Source organism: Lynx rufus, unplaced genomic scaffold (assembly GCF_022079265.1).
Source record: "Lynx rufus isolate CCGP_SWC_20201006 ecotype Redwood Valley unplaced genomic scaffold, mLynRuf1.p SCAF_4, whole genome shotgun sequence".
In the NCBI taxonomy this organism is placed as follows: domain Eukaryota; kingdom Metazoa; phylum Chordata; class Mammalia; order Carnivora; family Felidae; genus Lynx; species Lynx rufus.
The window spans coordinates 79,821,363-79,839,572 of NW_025814856.1; the positions used below are offsets into that span (position 1 = coordinate 79,821,363).

Consider the following 18,210-nt stretch of genomic DNA (forward strand, 5'->3'; position numbering starts at 1 on the left):
TTCTCTAAATGTTCTTCAGTCAATGGACATTGGGCTCTCTCCATAATTTGGCATTCTATTTGTTCTTTAGAAAGAAATTAGCAAGGGGCGCCTGGGTGGCTCACTTGGTTAAGTGTCTGACTTTGGCTCAGGTCATGATCTCACAGTTTGTGAGTTTGAGCCCCACATCGGGCTCTGTGCTGACAGCTTGGAGCCTAGAACCTGCTTCGGATTCTGTGTCTCTACCCCCCCCTCCTGCCCCCCGCGTCTCCATCACCAATATGTTCTATTTAACTTTCTGTCCCCAAGAATGGTTTATTGACGATCACGAAGGAATAGGATGGAGGAGAGCTGTCTAAATGAGCAGATGAAGCCATTTCAAGGTCAAATGAGTAAATAAAAAATAATTTTTGGGGCGCCTGGGTGGCTCAGTTGGTTGAGCGGCCGACTTCAGCTCAGGTCACGATCTCACGATCCGTGAGTTCGAGCCCCGCGTCGGGCTCTGTGCTGACAGCTCAGAGCCTGGAGCCCGTTTCGGATTCTGTGTCTCCCTCTTTCTCTGCCCCTCCTCTGTTCATGTTCTGTCTCTCTCTGTCTCAAAAATAAATAAACGTTAAAAAAAAAAAAATTGTGTAAGCTCTCCCTTTAAAAAAAAAAATAATAATTTTTGTGTCAAGCCTTGCTAATATGTAAATGAGTGCTGTTCACTTCTTTAAAATAAATTATTTTAAATGGTTTTAAGTTTTCTCTTGAATTGGTCTTAAAATCTTAAATCCTTAACTCTTCCACCTGAATGTGTCACATCTACAGTAGAAAGAAGGTAGTCTTTGGAGCCAGAAGGATCTGGGTATGAATCTAGACTACTTACATAGTATCCTTATCCAAAAAATGGTTCCTAATACTACCTTGTGGTTTTTGAGAAGGTTTTAAATAATGTGTGTAGAATATTTAGCATAAAAGCAAGCTTCAGGTTGGTTCATAGTAGATATACTGGGTTGTGATATATATTTTTTTAATGTTTATATTGGGAGGGAGGGGCAGGGAGAAGATGGGCAGATAATCCGAAGCAACCCTGTACTGTCAGCGCAAAGCACCAGGCTTGAACTCACGAACCTTGAGATTATGACCTGAGCCAAAGTCTGCTTCTCAACTGACTTGACTGAGTCACCCAGGCGCCCCAACGGGGTTCTGATTCAATTAACCATGCCATAGTTTATGATTCACTTTAGTATGGACTGTTTATATAATCAATAGGGTAATAAGCTTTGATTTATGCATTTCTCTGAAAGAATATTCTAAAGCTCAGAGGGTCTTTACGTTCTGTGTGAAGAATGCAAGCTGTGGCGTAGCATTCTTTAAGAAACCAGAAAAAAAAACTGCACATGAACTTAGTAATGAAGAATTTAAAAAAAAAAAAAATTCCTGTTTTGGGGCTCCTGGATGGCTTAGTCACTTAAGCATCTGACCCTTGGTTTCAGTTCAGGTCATGATCCCAGGGTTGTGGGGTCAAGCTCCACGTAGCAATTCTCTCTCTCTCTCTCTCTCTCTCCCCCTCTCTCTCCCCCCACCCCATCTGCCCCTCCCCTGCTCGCAAGTATGCTGTCTCAAAAAAAAAACCCCAAAATTAAAAAAAATTTTCGTATAACCATGAAGTTTAATGTTGATAAACTTCCTCCTAAAATTAATCAGAAGCAAAATGTTAATGCTTTGAAAGTTTGTGTTTTCTTTTCATCAGATACTCCGACTTTGTTGTTCATGAAATAGGAAAAGACGGACGCATCAGCCATTTGGATGACTTGTCTGTCCCCGTGGATGAAGAGGTGAGAGCAGCTCTCTGACAAGCCACTTTCCCTATAAAATAGCACTTCCGAGAGATCCAGAACTATAGAGCTGTAACAGCTTTGAGTTCTGTGTGTGACTCACTGGGAGTTTCATTATTTTCAAGGATCCAACGGAAGACGTATTTACAGTTTTGACAGCTGAAGAAAAGCAGCGTTTAGAAGAGCTCCAGCTTTTTAAAAATAAGGAAACTAGTGTTGCCATCGAGGTAAATAGCACAAAAACATACATTTCAGGATTTTCATTGCTTCTTTTTGGGTAAAGTCTATAAGCATCTATTAGAAAAATTACAGTAGTTGACGAAATGATGACTTTGCCCTATTTGATGTAAAAGAGCATTACCCTAAAAATGTTTTGATCAGTGGCAAATAACCAGTATCCAGACATACTATAGCAAAAAAATGTTACGTTGTAAGAAAATTTTATATGACCACAAGTCAACAAAGAAATGCGTTGTTCCACGGGGCACCTGGGTGGCTCAGTCAGTTAAGTGTGCAACTTCAGCTCAGGTCATGATCTTGCGGTCCATGAGTTCAAGCCCCGTGTCGGGCTCTGTGCCAACAGCTCAGAGCCTGGAGCCTGCTTCAGATTCTTTGTCTGTCTGTCTCTTTTTCTCTCTCAAAAATAAATATTAAAAAAAAAAAAAGAAAGAAATGTGTTGTTCAGACCACAAAGTGACTGTTCTGTCACAGTGTCTGTAGCCAAAGGACTGCCACCATCTAACAGATGTGTGGCCTAATAGGCCCTGGCCCTGGCTCTCCCTCCAGCAGCCTCTGGCTGTCAAGTGGGTCTTGGAGGGAGAGGAGTTGGGAAAGAAGTAAGGGAACATTTCTTTGCTCAACTTGACTCAGCTTCTGCTATTGAAGAAAAGGAGAGCTCAGCTACTAAATGGGCTAGTAGATGTTTTTTCAAAAGCTTTTGTTAGGAAAATTTTATTCTTCTCAGTGATGTCCAGTAGAATTATGTGAGCCATGTTTGTAATTTTAAATCTTGTAGAAACTTAAACAGGTGCAGAAACAGGTGAAATTAGAAGCGACTGCGGGTGGTTCAGTCCCACCAACTGTGAGATCATGACCTGAGGCGACATCGAGAGTCAGATGCTTAACTAACTGAGCCATCCAGGTGTCCCCCGACATTTGTTTAAGTGCAATAAATTAAATAGAAAATAACAGTGTATTATACGTATTAAGGATAAATATTATTTTGTAAGATTTTTTAAATTTTTAAAAAATGTATTATTTTGAGATCGAGAGCATGAGCAGGGGAGGGGCAAAGAGAGGATCTGAAGCAGGCTCTGTGCTGTCAGCACGTAGCCTGATGCAGGGCTCAAACTCATGAACCGTGAGATCATGACCTGAGCCAGAATGAAGAGTCAGATGCTTAATGACTGCGCCACCCCGGTACCCCTCTAGATTTTTAGTAAGGCAGGTGCATGTATATATTTCTGACTGTTGACTCCAGATGTGAAATGTATTTCTTAGTGTGAGACACATTGAAAAATTGAGCAACAGTTCCTTACATCATAAGTTTACCTTTTTTGATGTTGATTTTTTTTTTATTACGAATATATGAGAACACCATTATAAAATAATCCAGTATGGAATAGGATTCTTTGTGAGGCAGTGTAGATTGGACTATTCAAGGGAGTTGAGTTTCTGATATCCTGAAAGGCACGGCTTGCCTCCATTTCCATCTGTGAGCCCTGAGGTGTTCGCCCAGCAGAGTCCCTGAGCAGGGGTATCTGTGATGGGTGGCTCTGGAGTCACAGCCTGGACTGTACACGTGGCTCTGCTGCCCTCCAGCTGTAAAACCTTAGGTCCTTCTCTTAACCTCGTTTTCCTGATCTCCAAGTGGGTATACTGGTAGCATGGTAGGGAGATGATAAGGATTAACTAAGACAGTGACTCTGAAGTTCCTGGTATAGTGCCTGGCAGAGAGTCATGCCCCATAAACAGGCTCTTAAGATGTGCGGTATTATGAAGCTCAGTTGGTTAAGCGTCCCAACTTCGGCTCAGGTCATGATCTCTTGGTTCGTGAGTTCAAGCCCAGCGCGGGGCTCTGTGCTGACTGCTCGGAGCCTGGAGCCTACTTCGGATTCTGTGTCTCCCTTTCTCTCTCAGCCCTCCCCACCTTGCACTCTGTGTGTATCTCTCAAAAATAAATAAATGTTAAAAATAATTTAAAAAAAAAAGGATTGTTGAAATCATACCCATGTACCTCTGTTACTTTGCATAGCTGATAACCTGACTAGTGATTTTACTACTTCATTAGTGTTATTTCCCCATTTAATGTTTCTTCAATCAGTAGTAGCATGATTTGTTTTTAATAGGTTATTGAGGACACCAAAGAGAAAAGAACCATCATCCATCAAGCGATTAAATCTCTGTTTCCAGGATTAGAGACAAAAACAGAGGATAGAGAGGGGAAGAAATATATTGTAGCCTACCATGCAGCTGGAAAAAAGGCTCTGGCAAGTAAGTGTGTGCATGACGTGGCATTTCATCTGTCTGTTGGTCACGGGTGGCATCCTGCTTCTCGTGTTCCTTGCCTGTTCATGTTCAAGGGCTACTTTGCTGTTATGCAGAAAAGGATATCAATCATGTCATTCCTTCAAAGAGGTGAATAATATCACTTCAGATGCCAGCACCATCCTGCAGACTGTCTGGTTAGGGGCATTAGGTCTCTTATGTGAGTGAAGATTTGCTACATTTACAGTGGTGCCTGAGAGATAGTCGTAGCAATTTGATATGTTCCCTGAAGAGCAGAATGGGCTCAGCGGCAATTCAAGAAGAAAATGGAAGGACGTTGCTCATTCTGTATTCTTAATGGAGGAGAGAAAGCTTTCAGATGAACAAAAAGTCCCTGTGGCACATTGCAAGAGCTGTTGCTTTACAACCCTGAGTCTCTTCTTCACTCACACATAAAAAACATGGAATACATGGCAAAGCGGCCCTCCACCCAAGCTCATCTTTCGTTGTATATGATTCATTTGAAATGGGTGTGTTGTCAGTGAATTTCTTTGATATTTATGCTCTAAAAGAATTTCTTTTTTTTTTTTTTTAACGTTTATTTATTTTTGAGACAGAGAGAGACAGAGCATGAATGGGGGAGGGGCAGAGAGAGAGGGAGACACAGAATCGGAAGCAGGCTCCAGGCTCCGAGCCATCGGCCCAGAGCCCGACGCGGGGCTCGAACTCACGGACCGCGAGATCGTGACCTGGCTGAAGTCGGACGCTCAACCGACTGAGCCACCCAGGCGCCCCTCTAAAAGAATTTCTACAGCCATATATGCTTGCATATAATCTTAAGAAGAATTTTTCTGCCAAATCAGCAGACATAATTCTAATGAAAATTAGAATGGGAAAAAGATAGTTCCTCACCCTCATTTCCTACCAATGATGGCTTCTATTAGTAAAGAGTCGTTTCTAGATAAATTTGTTAGAGGAATTCCAAGACTACATAACAAAAGACTTCGTGTGGTTAGTGCTTTATGAGTATTCTCTCAGGCTAATGCTGTGTATGGATGAAGCCTTAATTGTTTATAAGTATGATTTTAGTGAAATGGGGGAGGGTATAAAAAATGGGAGCAGAGATAAGTTTAGTTAGCTGTGCCTGCAAAAACTATGTAGTCAATTCGGTCAGTCTGGATAGTGACACAGGAATCAGAAATCTTGAGCAGCTGGGGAAGAGAAGGTGGACATTGGAGGTCACTTCCCCGGAGATACCAAAAAGAAAATGAGATGATGTGTTCTGGAACAACTGAGGGCACAGGTTGCTAATCACCTCTCAAACCACAGACAAATGGCTTGGCTACTGTGTGTTTCTCTGATGTCTGAGTCACAGTATAAGATAGTACCTTAGCACGCTTTCTTCCAGCCAGGGTTCTTCAGCAGAATTAAACCCCATGGAGAATGATTCGAGTGACTCTTTTTGCATTCTCCCAAGCTTGGCAGATAGCTAGTAACTATTCTAGATGTGGAGGAGAGAGGGTGACTTAACTACTGCAGCATTCAGTCTTTATTGTCTCAAGGAGCCCAGGCTGAGAACGGCTGCTAGGGAAATGCCCCTTGTAGAAAGGCAGTCCCCATCGGTCAGCCACCCTCTTTCAAAGGCGAGAAGAAAAGGCAAAATCTTGCTCTGCAGACTCCTGCTTCTTGGAAATGATCTTTGTTTCTTAGAAGATGCCAGGCTTTGTGATCGGCAGGGAGGGATGTTAGGGCATTTGCAGGTCACGGTGGCCTTTCAGTTTTCCCACCCTTTCCCCTCAAGTGACTGGTGCCAGACCTCTCACATTTTGTCTGTATCCACATTCTCTAAGCTTATGCCACACCCACCTTTTTTCTTTCCCAAAGAAAAAAATTTCCTTCAGATTTTTCAGGTCAGCTGCTGAGCATGTATGACGCAAACCACCCTTCTCCATTGCCCTTACACATCTTCAGTAAAATATGAATTTCCCAGTTTAAAAAGAATCACAAAACCAGGTCACATTGGATCGTCACTTGCAAAGAGATCTAAACCTTTTGGGCTTGAGATGTGGCATTTGGTCAAAGATAGACTAGATGTCTAAACTGTTGTCTCCCACCCCCTGCTAGACCCAGGCACTGGAGAGCCTGCGTTCACCTCTTGCAGCTCTAGCTCCCTCCCAGCGAGAGTACCTTGTTCGTTAAATACCATTGGAAAAGTAGAGAGAGCTAGGATCCAGAGACTGTTCTTGCTTCTGTAGACAGAATCCAGTGCCAATGACAGCTTGTCTTCTTGGGCTGCCTTGCCTAGCGTTTGAACAATTACCTTTTACTTATTTTTATAAATTTATTTTTTTATTTTGAGAAAGAGAGTGCTAACAGAGGAGGGGCAGAGAGAGAAGGAGAGAGAGAATCCCAATGTGGGGCTTGAGGTTCATGAGGTCATGACCTGAACCAAAATCGGGGGTTGGATGCTTAACCGACTGAGCCACCCAGGTGCCCCTGAATGAATTAGCTTTTAAAGCTTCATTGCAAAGATAAGTTTATAGTGTTTTTAGCACTCCTTTCCTACCACACCCTGATATAAATTGTTACATGCATTATCTAGCAGATTTGCAGTATTCTTACCTAAACTCTTCTCATCTAGAGCCAGGCATCCTAAAACATGGGCATGGTGGATTCTAAATCATGGTGCCCAAACACTACAAATTACCAGCTGTTTTAACTCAGATGTTAATTTGTTTGTTAATCCAGTCAGATAGATAGGGCCCTATCTAAGCATAGTTTGATTCGCCTACCAAAGCATACTTATGGTATTTTTCTGGAAGTATAATTATTATAAGTCATTAATCAGGGAAATTAATTTATATTTTGAGAAGCATAGTATATATTCCAGATGCCTCTAAGAACTTCTTTTCAAAGACTTAAGTAAAAGAAAAAGGAAAAATCCGCTGCATGATATATAGAGGTTCTCCCATACTTAAGGAAATGAAGGGTTCCCAGCAGGGATACTGGATCAGGGAATCCACAGAGACCAGCGGGAGGCAGAGCCAGACAGATAAAAAGGAAACTGGGAGACTGGTGTTATGGAATCCCCAAGAAGAGTGACTGCCAATAACCAAAGTGATGAGCAGTGGAAAATATTATGGATGGGTTCAGTGAGATAAGACTTCTGAAATATATCCATTGGTTTTTAGCAACATAGAAATCATTGGTGCGTTGACCGTAGCAGCTCTAGTGGAGTAAGATTGGAAACCAGGTTACATAGTGGGTTGAGATAGAAGGCAATAAATACAGATTGCTTTTTATTTTTATTTATTTTTTAAAGTTTACTTATTTATTTTGAGAGAGCAAGAGCGTGCATGAGCAGGGGAGGGGCAGAGATAAGGAGAGGGAGAATCCCAAGCAGACTCTGAGTTCAGCATGGAGCCCGATGTGGGGCTTGAACTTGTGAATTGTGAGATCATGACCTGAGCTAAAACCAAGAATTGGACACTTAACTGACTGAGTCACCCAGGCACCCCCAGACTGCTTTTTAAAATAAGCTATCAGCAGGGGCTCCTGGGTGGCTCAGTTGGTTAAGTGTCTGACTTCAGCTCAGGTCATGATCTTGTGGCTTATGGATTCGAGCCCCTCTTCTGGCTCTGTGCTGACAATTCAGAGCCTGGAACCTACTTTGGATTCTGTCTCCCTCCCTCTCTGCCCCTCCTCTGTCGTGCTCTGTCTCTCTCTCAAAAATAAACTTTAAAAACATTTTTTTTTTTTTTTAATAAAATAAGCTGTAAAGAGAGACACCTGTCTGGCTCAGTCAGAGGAGTATGCAGCTCCCGATCTTGGGGTTGTGAGTTTGAGCCCCACGTTGGGTGCAGAGATTACATATATATATATATATATACATAATTTTTTAAAAGGCTGTAAGGAAAAGAAGAAAGGAAAGCATCATGGTTGAAAGGGAGGCATCGGTTTGACTTTTTTTTTTTTTTTTTTGAGAGAGGGCGCAAGTGAGCGAGGGCAGAGAGAGAGAATCCCATGAAAGGCAGAGAGAGCAAGAGAGCGAGAGAGCGAGAGAGAGAGAGAGAGAGAGAGAGGCGGGACTTGTGCTCACCTGATGCAGGACTTGAACTCATGAACTGTGAGTGAGATTATTACCTGAGCCGAAGTCAGATGCTTACCGACTGAGCCACCCAAGCACCCAGGTTTGACTTTTAAAATGGAAGAGCTGTGGGCATATTGGTATCCTGAAGGGAAAGAGCCAGGGGGGAGTGGGCAGGCAGAAATTATGTTAGGAGAGTGGTAGTGGGTGGAGCAGGGTCCTGAGGGTGCTGGCAAGGTCAGTGAGCAGGGGTGCAGTCGTGGAAATGGCCTCGAATAAGGAGGAAAGAATGTTCTGCAGGCTACCCCATACGGTCATCTTTCTCAAACTACATTTTTTCCTTCCTTATTCATGAGGATCTCAGCTCAGTACATGAATCTTCCTGAATATGGTTTCTTCTGCTGTTGGTTTCTATTTCTGCTCTACTGATGCTGCTGTATCAGACCATCAGAAGGTTGCTTCCAGTGATCTCAGCCTGAGAATTTTTTGAATTCACATTTTAAATCAGAATGTCTTGAAAAAAAGTCTCAAAGTTATTTTAAATTCTCTTCAATTACAAAGCTACTCATATCCTACTTAGAGTTCTAAGGATTCAGAGTTGAGAAAGTCAAATTGCTCAAAATAAGTTGAGACTCGTTGATTTTTCTGTTATTCAAAATATTCCCAGTTAATTAATACATATGCTTGCTATTTTGTATCCTGAGTACACTTAGAAAAAGAACCTTTGTATCTGCTTTAGACAGAGGAGATAATTGTATGCATGCTTAGTGCTTGGTTTTGCTAATAAAAGATGCATGTGTGTGAGCGAAAACTCATACTCAGTTGTCATGGTCTCCCTCAAGGTGTAATAGCGTTTAGCTTTTTCACCTTGTGGCTTCATTTATTTCTCACCATTATAGTTGTTTGTGAATGCTCTGAGGGGTTATTAAGGGAAAGTATAGCTTGCACTTCATCAATTTTTATCACAAGTTTTTGCTAACTTTTTATTACGGACATTTTCAGACGGGTGCACAAAGTAGTATTGAACCACTGTACCCCCATCACCCATCTTCAGGACTGACATTCTGTTGTTTTTCTTTGATCTTCTCCTCCTGCTTATTTTTTCTTGTGGAGTGTTTTAAAGAAAATTCTACATAGCACTTCATTTCACTTATCAGTATTCCAGTATGTATTTAGCAGCTAAGGCCTAAAACCCCATACCAGTATCACATCCAACATAAGGAACAATAATTTCTTAATATCTAATACTCAGGGCACGTCCAGTTTTTCCCTGTCTCAAAAATGTCTTTTACATACAGATTACTTGTCAAATAATGATAGAAACAAGTTCTGAACATTTCATTCAATAGATAAGTCTCTTAAGTCATCTCAAATCCCTTTTAATTTATCAGTTCTGGAGAACTGTTTCTGTAATGATTTTTTTCAAGTAAAGTTGTTGTACCTGACTGCAGGAAACTCATAAAACCCAGAAAAACACAAAGCAGTAATTACTTAGGTAATCTTAAAAATAATCTTAGGTAGTACTCTGTGAAAACAAGTCTCTAAATGTGGAAGCATTTTGTATTCAGTCTTTTTTTCAGTTCTTATTTAAATTGCAGTGTGTTGACATAAGAGTGTAATATTAGTTTCAGGTGTATGGTATATTGTATTCAGTCTTAAACCTTTTGCTACATCCCGCGGGTACAGACAGTGTACCCATGCAACTTTGAGGACGCACTGACATGTCATTGTGAGGAGGTGAGGAGGTTGAGACAGGGAGGCTTGTCCCTGTAGGTGAGTTTTCTCCTCGTTCACCATGTGCCTTTGAGACATTCCATTGCTCGTGTCTGAATGGCTGTTAACCCACCACATGACTAGCAGGTGCCGTAGCAGTCCTCGGTAACCTGTCCATGCGATCATTTGCATGTTCACCTCTTAAGCACTTTAACGTTATTCTGAATTAAACATTGCTCTCTTGTGCTCTTTATGCTGTGCATTTGGACAGAGGTCAGAACTGCAGCAGGTAAGAGCGGTTGGTGTTTCATGTAGATAAAATGAAATGCCAATGATTTTTCTCCCAAGTGCTAAGTATAGACAGTTTTATTTCACTGTAGTGAGCTGGAAGGAAAGCCAAAAATAATACTCTTATTCACAATCTTCTGAGGATGAGTTGTGAGGAATTCACACCAAGAGCCAAAGAAATACTTTTTTTCTCCAAGACAGAAAAGACTCACGTTCATATTTATCAGAAAGGAAAAGCCAATCGCCTAGCATACGTGCCGTGGCAGTTTTCCGAGATGATTTATTGGTTCATTTGTTCTTTACATTGTAGCATAAATCACTGGCCTATCGAGAATGCTTTTTGCCTTGACAAAGCCAGGTGTCTTAGCAACTTCAGTGCCAGGAGTTTCTTATCTCTGTGAAGAGGAAGGATTCATGAGTTCATGCTAAAGGATTATTTTAGGGACAAAGACAAGGGAACATTTTTAAGAGAAGACGACTCTTAAGGATTGTATGAAGTATTTTTCCACAGTTGTTCTTTCATGGAGCTACAGAAATCAAGTGAATTAGATGTGTTCAAGTAACAGTGGCAGCTGTGTGTTGCTCCAGACCCACGAGTCTTATTGTACAGCGTCTGAAAGTGTGATTGTGGCTTACATATTTTCTCCCAAATATGTTGATTTTTCAAAATCAAAGTTTAAATCCTAATATTTTTTTAAAAATCTGTCTCTACATTACAGTATAGTTAAAATGTTCATTTAAAAGAATACTTTTAAAAGTTCTCCGAAGTCTGGACAGATTTGCCAGTGTTCAGAAAGTTGAACAATCAAACTAACTGTAGTTCAGAAGTTAACGTTTAACTTGGCTTAATTTTTAGTTTCCTTTTCCCCAAGAATAATGACCCATTTTGTTTTGAATGGCAGCTGCTTGCTCTGTCAGGTAAACATTTGTAAACCAACTAGTATTAACTAAACTTTTGTGACCGAAGTAGCCTTTGGAAAATTCAAACCTGTCACTGTGACAACTTTCACAAACTTTATCCTCGTCCCTGTGGAGGCGTCCATCCGGGGTGTGTGAACACCTGGCCGAGGACACAAAGCAAGGTGTATAATGCCAACTGGAGTGCTGTTTCCCTCTGGACTGTGTGTGTTCTAGAAGGCCAGTACCCACCTAGAAGCCATCGGGGGAACGGTGGACCTCTCTGTTTCTCTGTGTGAGGATCACTGTGTAGTCTCACTCATTTATCACACAACCTGCATTTCAGCTTTTGATTGTAAATATGGACAATGTTGCGTACCCAATCACAGGAAGTATAATTCCTATAGTCTGCACAACTGTAACCATTTAACCTGTATTTCTTGTCAGACTAGATCTGATTTCTCACTCAGAGGTTCTTTGGTGAAAAATGAGCTTGTAGGTTTCATAAGAAAAAACTTAGATCGCTTTTATTATGGTATATATAACATTTAATTTTTTTGTTTTTAAGATCCAAGAAAACATTCTTGGCCAAAATCTAGGGGAAGTTACTGCCACTTTGTACTCTACAAGGAAAACAAAGACACCATGGATGCTATTAACGTACTGTCTAAATATTTACGGTTAGTATCTTGTTCTTGTGCCCATACAAAATCCTCTTTGCACGCTAATGAAAAAGGAGTGGGAAAACAGGCAAATGGATAGCAAATGTGTCTCCCAATTATAGTTTCCTTAGATAGTAGATGAATTCTTCTAACCTCCTTGCTTATTGCCAATGATCCGAGGTGGAAATTCTTTAAGTGAGTAGTTCACGTAGAGCTGAGAGTTACCAGTCTGTCCAGCTGAAAGTAAAAATTAACCTGCTCCCCTGGAAGCCCATGCTTCAATGTGTTTGCTGGGATTTGCTTTACTAGACTGTAAACTCTTAATTCTTGGATATTGACTAGATTGAAAACCTGAGACCAGTCAGATTTTCTCATAGGAGTGCAAATATAGCAGAGATGGAGTCTCTGAGGATGGGCCCGGTGCCGAAGAATTTTTCTTCCGTCATGGATACAGACACCGCAGCAAATCTGTGTGCAATGGAAATTTACTTTCTGATATATAGTAAACCCAGTTTAAACATGGTACACAGTGTGATAGTTTGCTGTGGCTGCCATAACAAAATATCACAGACTGGTGGCTTAAGTAACAAACAGATTTTCTCACAGCTCTGGAGACTAGAAGTCCCAAGACTTGTTTTTTTTCTGAGGCCTCTTCTTGGCCTACAGATGGCCACCAGCTCTCCGTGTCCTGCCATGGTCTTCCCTCTGTGTGCATGTGTCCCTGGCGTCTATGTGGTCAAATTTTCCCTTCTTTTTAGAACACCAGTCAGCTCAGAAGGCCCACCCTAAACTGGCCTCATTTTAACTTAACCCCCTCTTGAAAGGCCCTATCTCCAAATACAGTTACTGTTCTAAGGTAGTGGGGGTCAGGGCTTCCACATATGGATTTGGGGGAAAAGATCATTCAGCCTGTAGGACGCAGTACTCTGTAAGTAACATTTTATTTTACTCCAGTTGTTAGCTGTCTGGGAGAGAGTCAGTGGTACCTGTCTGTACCTGAGCCTGGGAGAATAGACCACTGGGGAGGGAGTTCCTCTGAGATCTGCAGTTGGGGAGTGCACAGAGTTCAAGAAATTTTTCCTGTGGTTTTCCTTCTCATGTGGAACGGTTTCTGTAGAATACTTCTTAGTTAATGTAGTTACTTACACTTTTACATCAAAACTATTCCTATCCCTATTTTAGCATTTGGCTTTCGTAATGCAAAGAAATAGCATGTGTTTTTGGAAACTTCACATTATTATTAACTTTTTAAAAACTGAAGATGTAAAATTTTCAGAGTGGTATGTTGTCAGAAATGAGTTTCTCTTTACCTTCACAGGTGTGTAATCTAATGAACAGCCTGCGATCAGTAGGAAATGCATTGTTTCCTTTGTGGTTACTGGCTAGCCAGTCTTTGAATGACATGCTACTCACTCACCACAAATGTTCTAAGTCGGGCCCTGCTAAGAAAGGAGTTATTTGGGCAGCGTTTACTTTCTTATATTTATTTTGAATCTTAAATTATGAGAAATACAGTTTCCTAATGGTGTGCAAGTTCATACGTTTGTTTTTGTTTTACCAGAGTCAAACCAAACATATTCTCCTACATGGGAACCAAAGATAAACGGGCCATAACCGTTCAAGAGATTGCTGTTCTCAAGTAAGTATAGAGTACATACTGGGACTCGTTCTGTAGAAACCCTAGCACCACCTTCCAGAGTCCTCCGCTCCCCCCTTGAAACGGTTGCTTCTGCCTATTCAAAAACACACTTTTCTTTTTTTTCTTCTTATCTGTATTTTGTAACATTTTTACAGCAAACAGGTATTATTTGTGTGGTTTTTAAAGGATTTTTGTGGTAGAGCCAGGAGAATAAGTGCTTCTTTCTCTCCTTCCTCTCTGTAGTTTATTCATTATTAATACGAGTTATTTAAAATTTAATTACAAAACAGTGAATGAGCTCTTTTGTTATACACCAGGGATATACAGATGAAAAGATGGTCTCTGCATTAGAAGCAATTATAATTTAATGGAGCAGGCAGACAAGTAAATCAGAACTTATCACACAGTGCGATAAAGGCTAAAATGGGTTGTTGGGACAGACCTGACAACAAAGCATGGGGCTTGTTTTGGGGGGCAGGCCAGGGAGGCTTGCACAGAAATTGGGATGTGCGAGTTTTCATCTAATCAGGGCTTCTTGGCCTGTGCCATCACCTTTTGAAGTGGGTAATTCTTTGCTGGGGGCTGTCCTGTGCACGTTTAGCAGTGGCCCTTGTCACTACCCACTAGATGCCAGCAGCATTCTCCCCCAACCCATTCCCCTGCCCCCCAGCTGTGACAACCAAAAATGTCTCCAGATTTTGCCAAATGTTCCCTAAAGGGCAAAATCGCCTTGGTTGAGAACCACTGGTCCAGATTCTAGAAGGACAAGTTGGAGTTTCCTGGGGCCGTGAGGGTCTGGGGTTGCTGGTTTGAATCAAGAAAACAGCTTGTGAAAAGATGCTGGAAACGAGTTGGGGAGCGCAGCACATGGGGTACTTGGCAGGCACTTGAGTCTTGGGGAGCTAGCAAAAATAAGGCTCAAGGGAACGGCACGATCCAGATCCTGAGGGGCCATAGGCCTCGGTGAGGATCTTGGACTTGACCGTGATATAATAAACAGAGGGACCGTGTGTAGGGGCAGGAGTAGGGGTTGTGACTGGAGCAGGTGGGTAACCCTGGAGATCAGGGCCATTGCAATGTCCTGGGGGTGGGAGAACGGAGCTCTGAACCCAGCCAGCTTAGTGAAAGGAAGGGGAAAAGATGTATTTGTAGCTCTGTGACGTCAGACAAATTTAGGCTTTCATCTATGCCCCCTCCTCCCCCAAGGTAAGGAGTGGTGGGAGGGAGAAATAAAGGGACAGGAGGAAACTTCTGTGTATGTTCATTATCTTGAATGTGGCGATGGTTTCCTGGGCCTATTCACACGATAAAACGTGTACGTTTTGAATATGTACAGCTTACCACAGGTTAATTATGCTGTAATGAAAAGTAAAGTTGTTTATACTTGCTGTTCTCGCTTACAGTAAATACATATATTTATTTGTAATTCCCATATCTTTTCATAGAGTTGAGGTGGCATCTCCTCTGCCCCACAATCCCCTGTAGTCCGCTGCTTTCCCACTGTTTGGATTCACTTGCAGTGGTGTTGGGGTTAAGCGTCCGGTTGCACCCTGCTGCATTTTCCAGTCCTTTTCCTCCTTGACCTTGGGATGGAGGCAGGATGTAGTAGTGAAAGCAGAGTAAGAACGTCTGCTCTCCGTGACTTTACTGTGTGTGCAAATGCTGATGTGTTTGAAAGAGAGGGCCCCAAGATACCTCAAGAAGTTCTACTTGGTGGCCTGTTCCTTTTCTTCCCATGACACATAGAATGTGGAGTCCTCTGCTGAGAGTGGAGGGGGCAGGAGTGGGGAGGGGAACTTGAAAAGAGTGTGAGGATTTGAAATCGCCTCCAGGGGGAGTGGGCCGGTGGGGGCTAGTCAGAAATGGGGAACAGCAGTGATTTGAGGGCTCAGGTTTTCCATCCTCCATGGATGTGGGACACAGAAGGTTCTTGCCTTCCCTTTGGGAGCTAAAATATCATTGTAGACAATTCCTGTGTTTTCTGCCTGGCTCTGTGAATTTTTTTCACATAAATTAAAAAATAAGTAAAAAAAAAAAAAAAAAGTAAATTCATCGCCTGGCTGGCAGTCAGTGGAGCATGCAACTCTTGATCTCAGTTGTGAGTTCAAGCTCCATGTTGGGTGTGGAGGTGACTTAAAAACAAAATCTTTTAAAAAATAAGTAAGTTAGTTTTGTTTTCATCACAGAGAGAACAAGGTAGAAAGTGAAAGTTAAGCCATAATTGTCCTTCCTCCTAGTTGCCTTGTGCACAGCTCGGTGTGTTTTTTGTGAGCGACTCTTTTCCTTTGAACCAAAATATTTATATAGAATGTGTTCTCGTGAACAGTAAATGGTGTACCTCTTTCCCTTTTAGTACATAGCAAAAGATATTTAGATATATGGCGAATCCTAATTTATGAACTGTTACTCTATTTGGGGATGTTGACATTGTTTCCCATTTCTTGCTATTTATAAGCAATTCCATGACAGACATATCGGTAGCTAAATCTTGAGCACATCTGTGAAAACTCCATTAAGATAAACTTAGCAGTGGAATTCTGACTTAAAGAGAATGTGAAACTCAGGTTTTGGGTTTTTGATACCAAGGCCTAATTACCCTATGGAAAGGCAGTACCCACTTACCACCTCTATTCTGCTTCCCCAGAATCCTCCCTAACACAACTTGTGATTTAAAAAAAAAAAAAAAAAAAATCAGGGATGTCTGGGTGGCTCAGTCGGTTAAGCGTCTGACTTCAGGTCAGGTCATGATCTCATGGTTTGTGGGTTCGAGCCCCACATCAGGCTGTATGCTGACAGCCCAGAGCCTGGAACTTGCTTCAGATTCTGTGTCTCCCTCTCTCTCAGCCCCTTCCCTGCTCACACTCTGTCGCTCAACAGTAAATAAATGTTAAAATTGTTTTTTAATAAAATAAATCATTTGCTAATTTGAGGGTCAGAACATGGCATCTCCTTCTTTTAGATTGCATTACATGATATGAAATCTTTGAATATTTGGAATGAAGATATTTATCTCTCTTCTTGGTCAGCCACCAGGTGTCCTACTTGATCACACTGCGCTCTGTCTCCATAGCCCTTTGCTGCTTTTATCATCTTCCTGTTGACTTAGTAAGAAACCATATTAGACACCTCAGCGTTGGCCTTTGGAAAGCACATAGCACTTATCTCGCGGATGCAGGCTACACCCTTCGTTTGCTTAATGGATACCCGGGGCCAGGCAGGCGGCCTTTCCCGTGAGAACTGGTAGACAGGATAAACCCTCTCTGCCACACAGGCATTTTAATTATTGCTGAATCGCTCAATCCTAGGGGTAAGCAGCATTGCTTTTCAGCTTCATGTTAACTCTCCAGCCACCTCGTCATTTTCACAGGATCTCAGGCAGGAACAGCCTCATTCAGAATGATTTGTTTCTTTTCTTGCCTCTTCCTGCCAGTCTCCTTTTTGAACCTGGGCCAGTTTCAGTGCCTTTGTTAATAAGGGCTGATATGCAACCTGTTGCTTACGTTGGCTCCTTATGTTTGAGAGTGAGATTTTTAGTATTCCCAAGTTATTCACAGAATTCACTATGAATTTACAAACCAGAGAGCTCCATCTGAGATCGTCAAAATTACAACTGTGAACAGTATCATGAAGATACTGTCTATACCACTTCATCTCTTATCAGGGAATATCCATCCTTCAGAATGAGTATAGCTCCTGCTTTCTCCTGTGCCAGTGGGATTCAGAAATACATGTCTGTTGTATGTTCAAGAATAGACAGTAGAGGGGCGCCTGGGTGGCTCAGTTGGTTAAATGTCTGACTTCGGCTCAGGTCATGATCTCATGGTTCGTGTGTTCGAGCCCTGCATCAGGCTCTGTGTTGACAGCTCAGAGCCTGGAGCCTGCTTCGGATTCTGTGACTTCCTCCCTCTCTCTCTCTCTCTCTCTCTCTCTCTCTCTCTCTCTCTCTCTCTCTCAAAAAGAAATAAAGAATTAAAAAACTTTAAAATAAAGGGATTGGCAACAGAATGTGATGCATCCATAAGAAGGAATGGAGTACTGATGCATACTACAGCATGGGTGAATCTTTAAAATGTGATGCTGAGTAAAAGAAGTCAGGCACCAAAGGCCACATATGATCTCATTACATTTATATGCAATGTCCACAGCAGGGAAATGTGTAGAGACAGAGAGTAGGTGAGTGCTTGCCAGGGGCTACAGCCAGCGGGAAAGGGGTAAGTAGGTGTAAGGTTTTTTGGGATCATGGAAACGCTCTGGGATTAGATAGCCGTAACTGTTGCACAACATTGTGAATATACTAAAAGCACTGAACTTTGTAACAGTTAAAATTACCAATCTTAGGTTATGTTAATTCTATCTCAGCTTTTTTTTTTTTTTTAATTTTTTTTTTTTCAACGTTTATTTATTTTTGGGACAGAGAGAGACAGAGCATGAACAGGGGAGGGGCAGAGAGAGAGGGAGTCACAGAGTCGGAAACAGGCTCCAGGCTCTGAGCCATCAGCCCAGAGCCCTACGTGGGGCTCGAACTCACGGACCGCGAGATCGTGACCTGGCTGAAGTCGGACGCTTAACCGACTGCGCCACCCAGGCGCCCCAATTCTATCTCAGCCTTAAAAAGAAGGAAAACAACAGAGCTGTCAG

The 18,210-nt window shown here is 42.0% G+C and overlaps 1 protein-coding gene across 1 annotated transcript in view; it reads left to right on the forward strand.

The window, feature by feature from the left end:
• Window positions 1-18,210, forward strand: part of PUS7 (pseudouridine synthase 7) — a 56,617-nt gene that overhangs the window by 12,245 nt on the left and 26,162 nt on the right. The window contains exons 3-7 of the mRNA XM_047096674.1: window positions 1,715-1,799; window positions 1,925-2,026; window positions 4,148-4,292; window positions 11,840-11,951; window positions 13,495-13,572. Coding sequence (XP_046952630.1) covers window positions 1,715-1,799; window positions 1,925-2,026; window positions 4,148-4,292; window positions 11,840-11,951; window positions 13,495-13,572 — 522 coding nt within the window. The remainder of the gene's footprint in view (window positions 1-1,714; window positions 1,800-1,924; window positions 2,027-4,147; window positions 4,293-11,839; window positions 11,952-13,494; window positions 13,573-18,210) is intronic.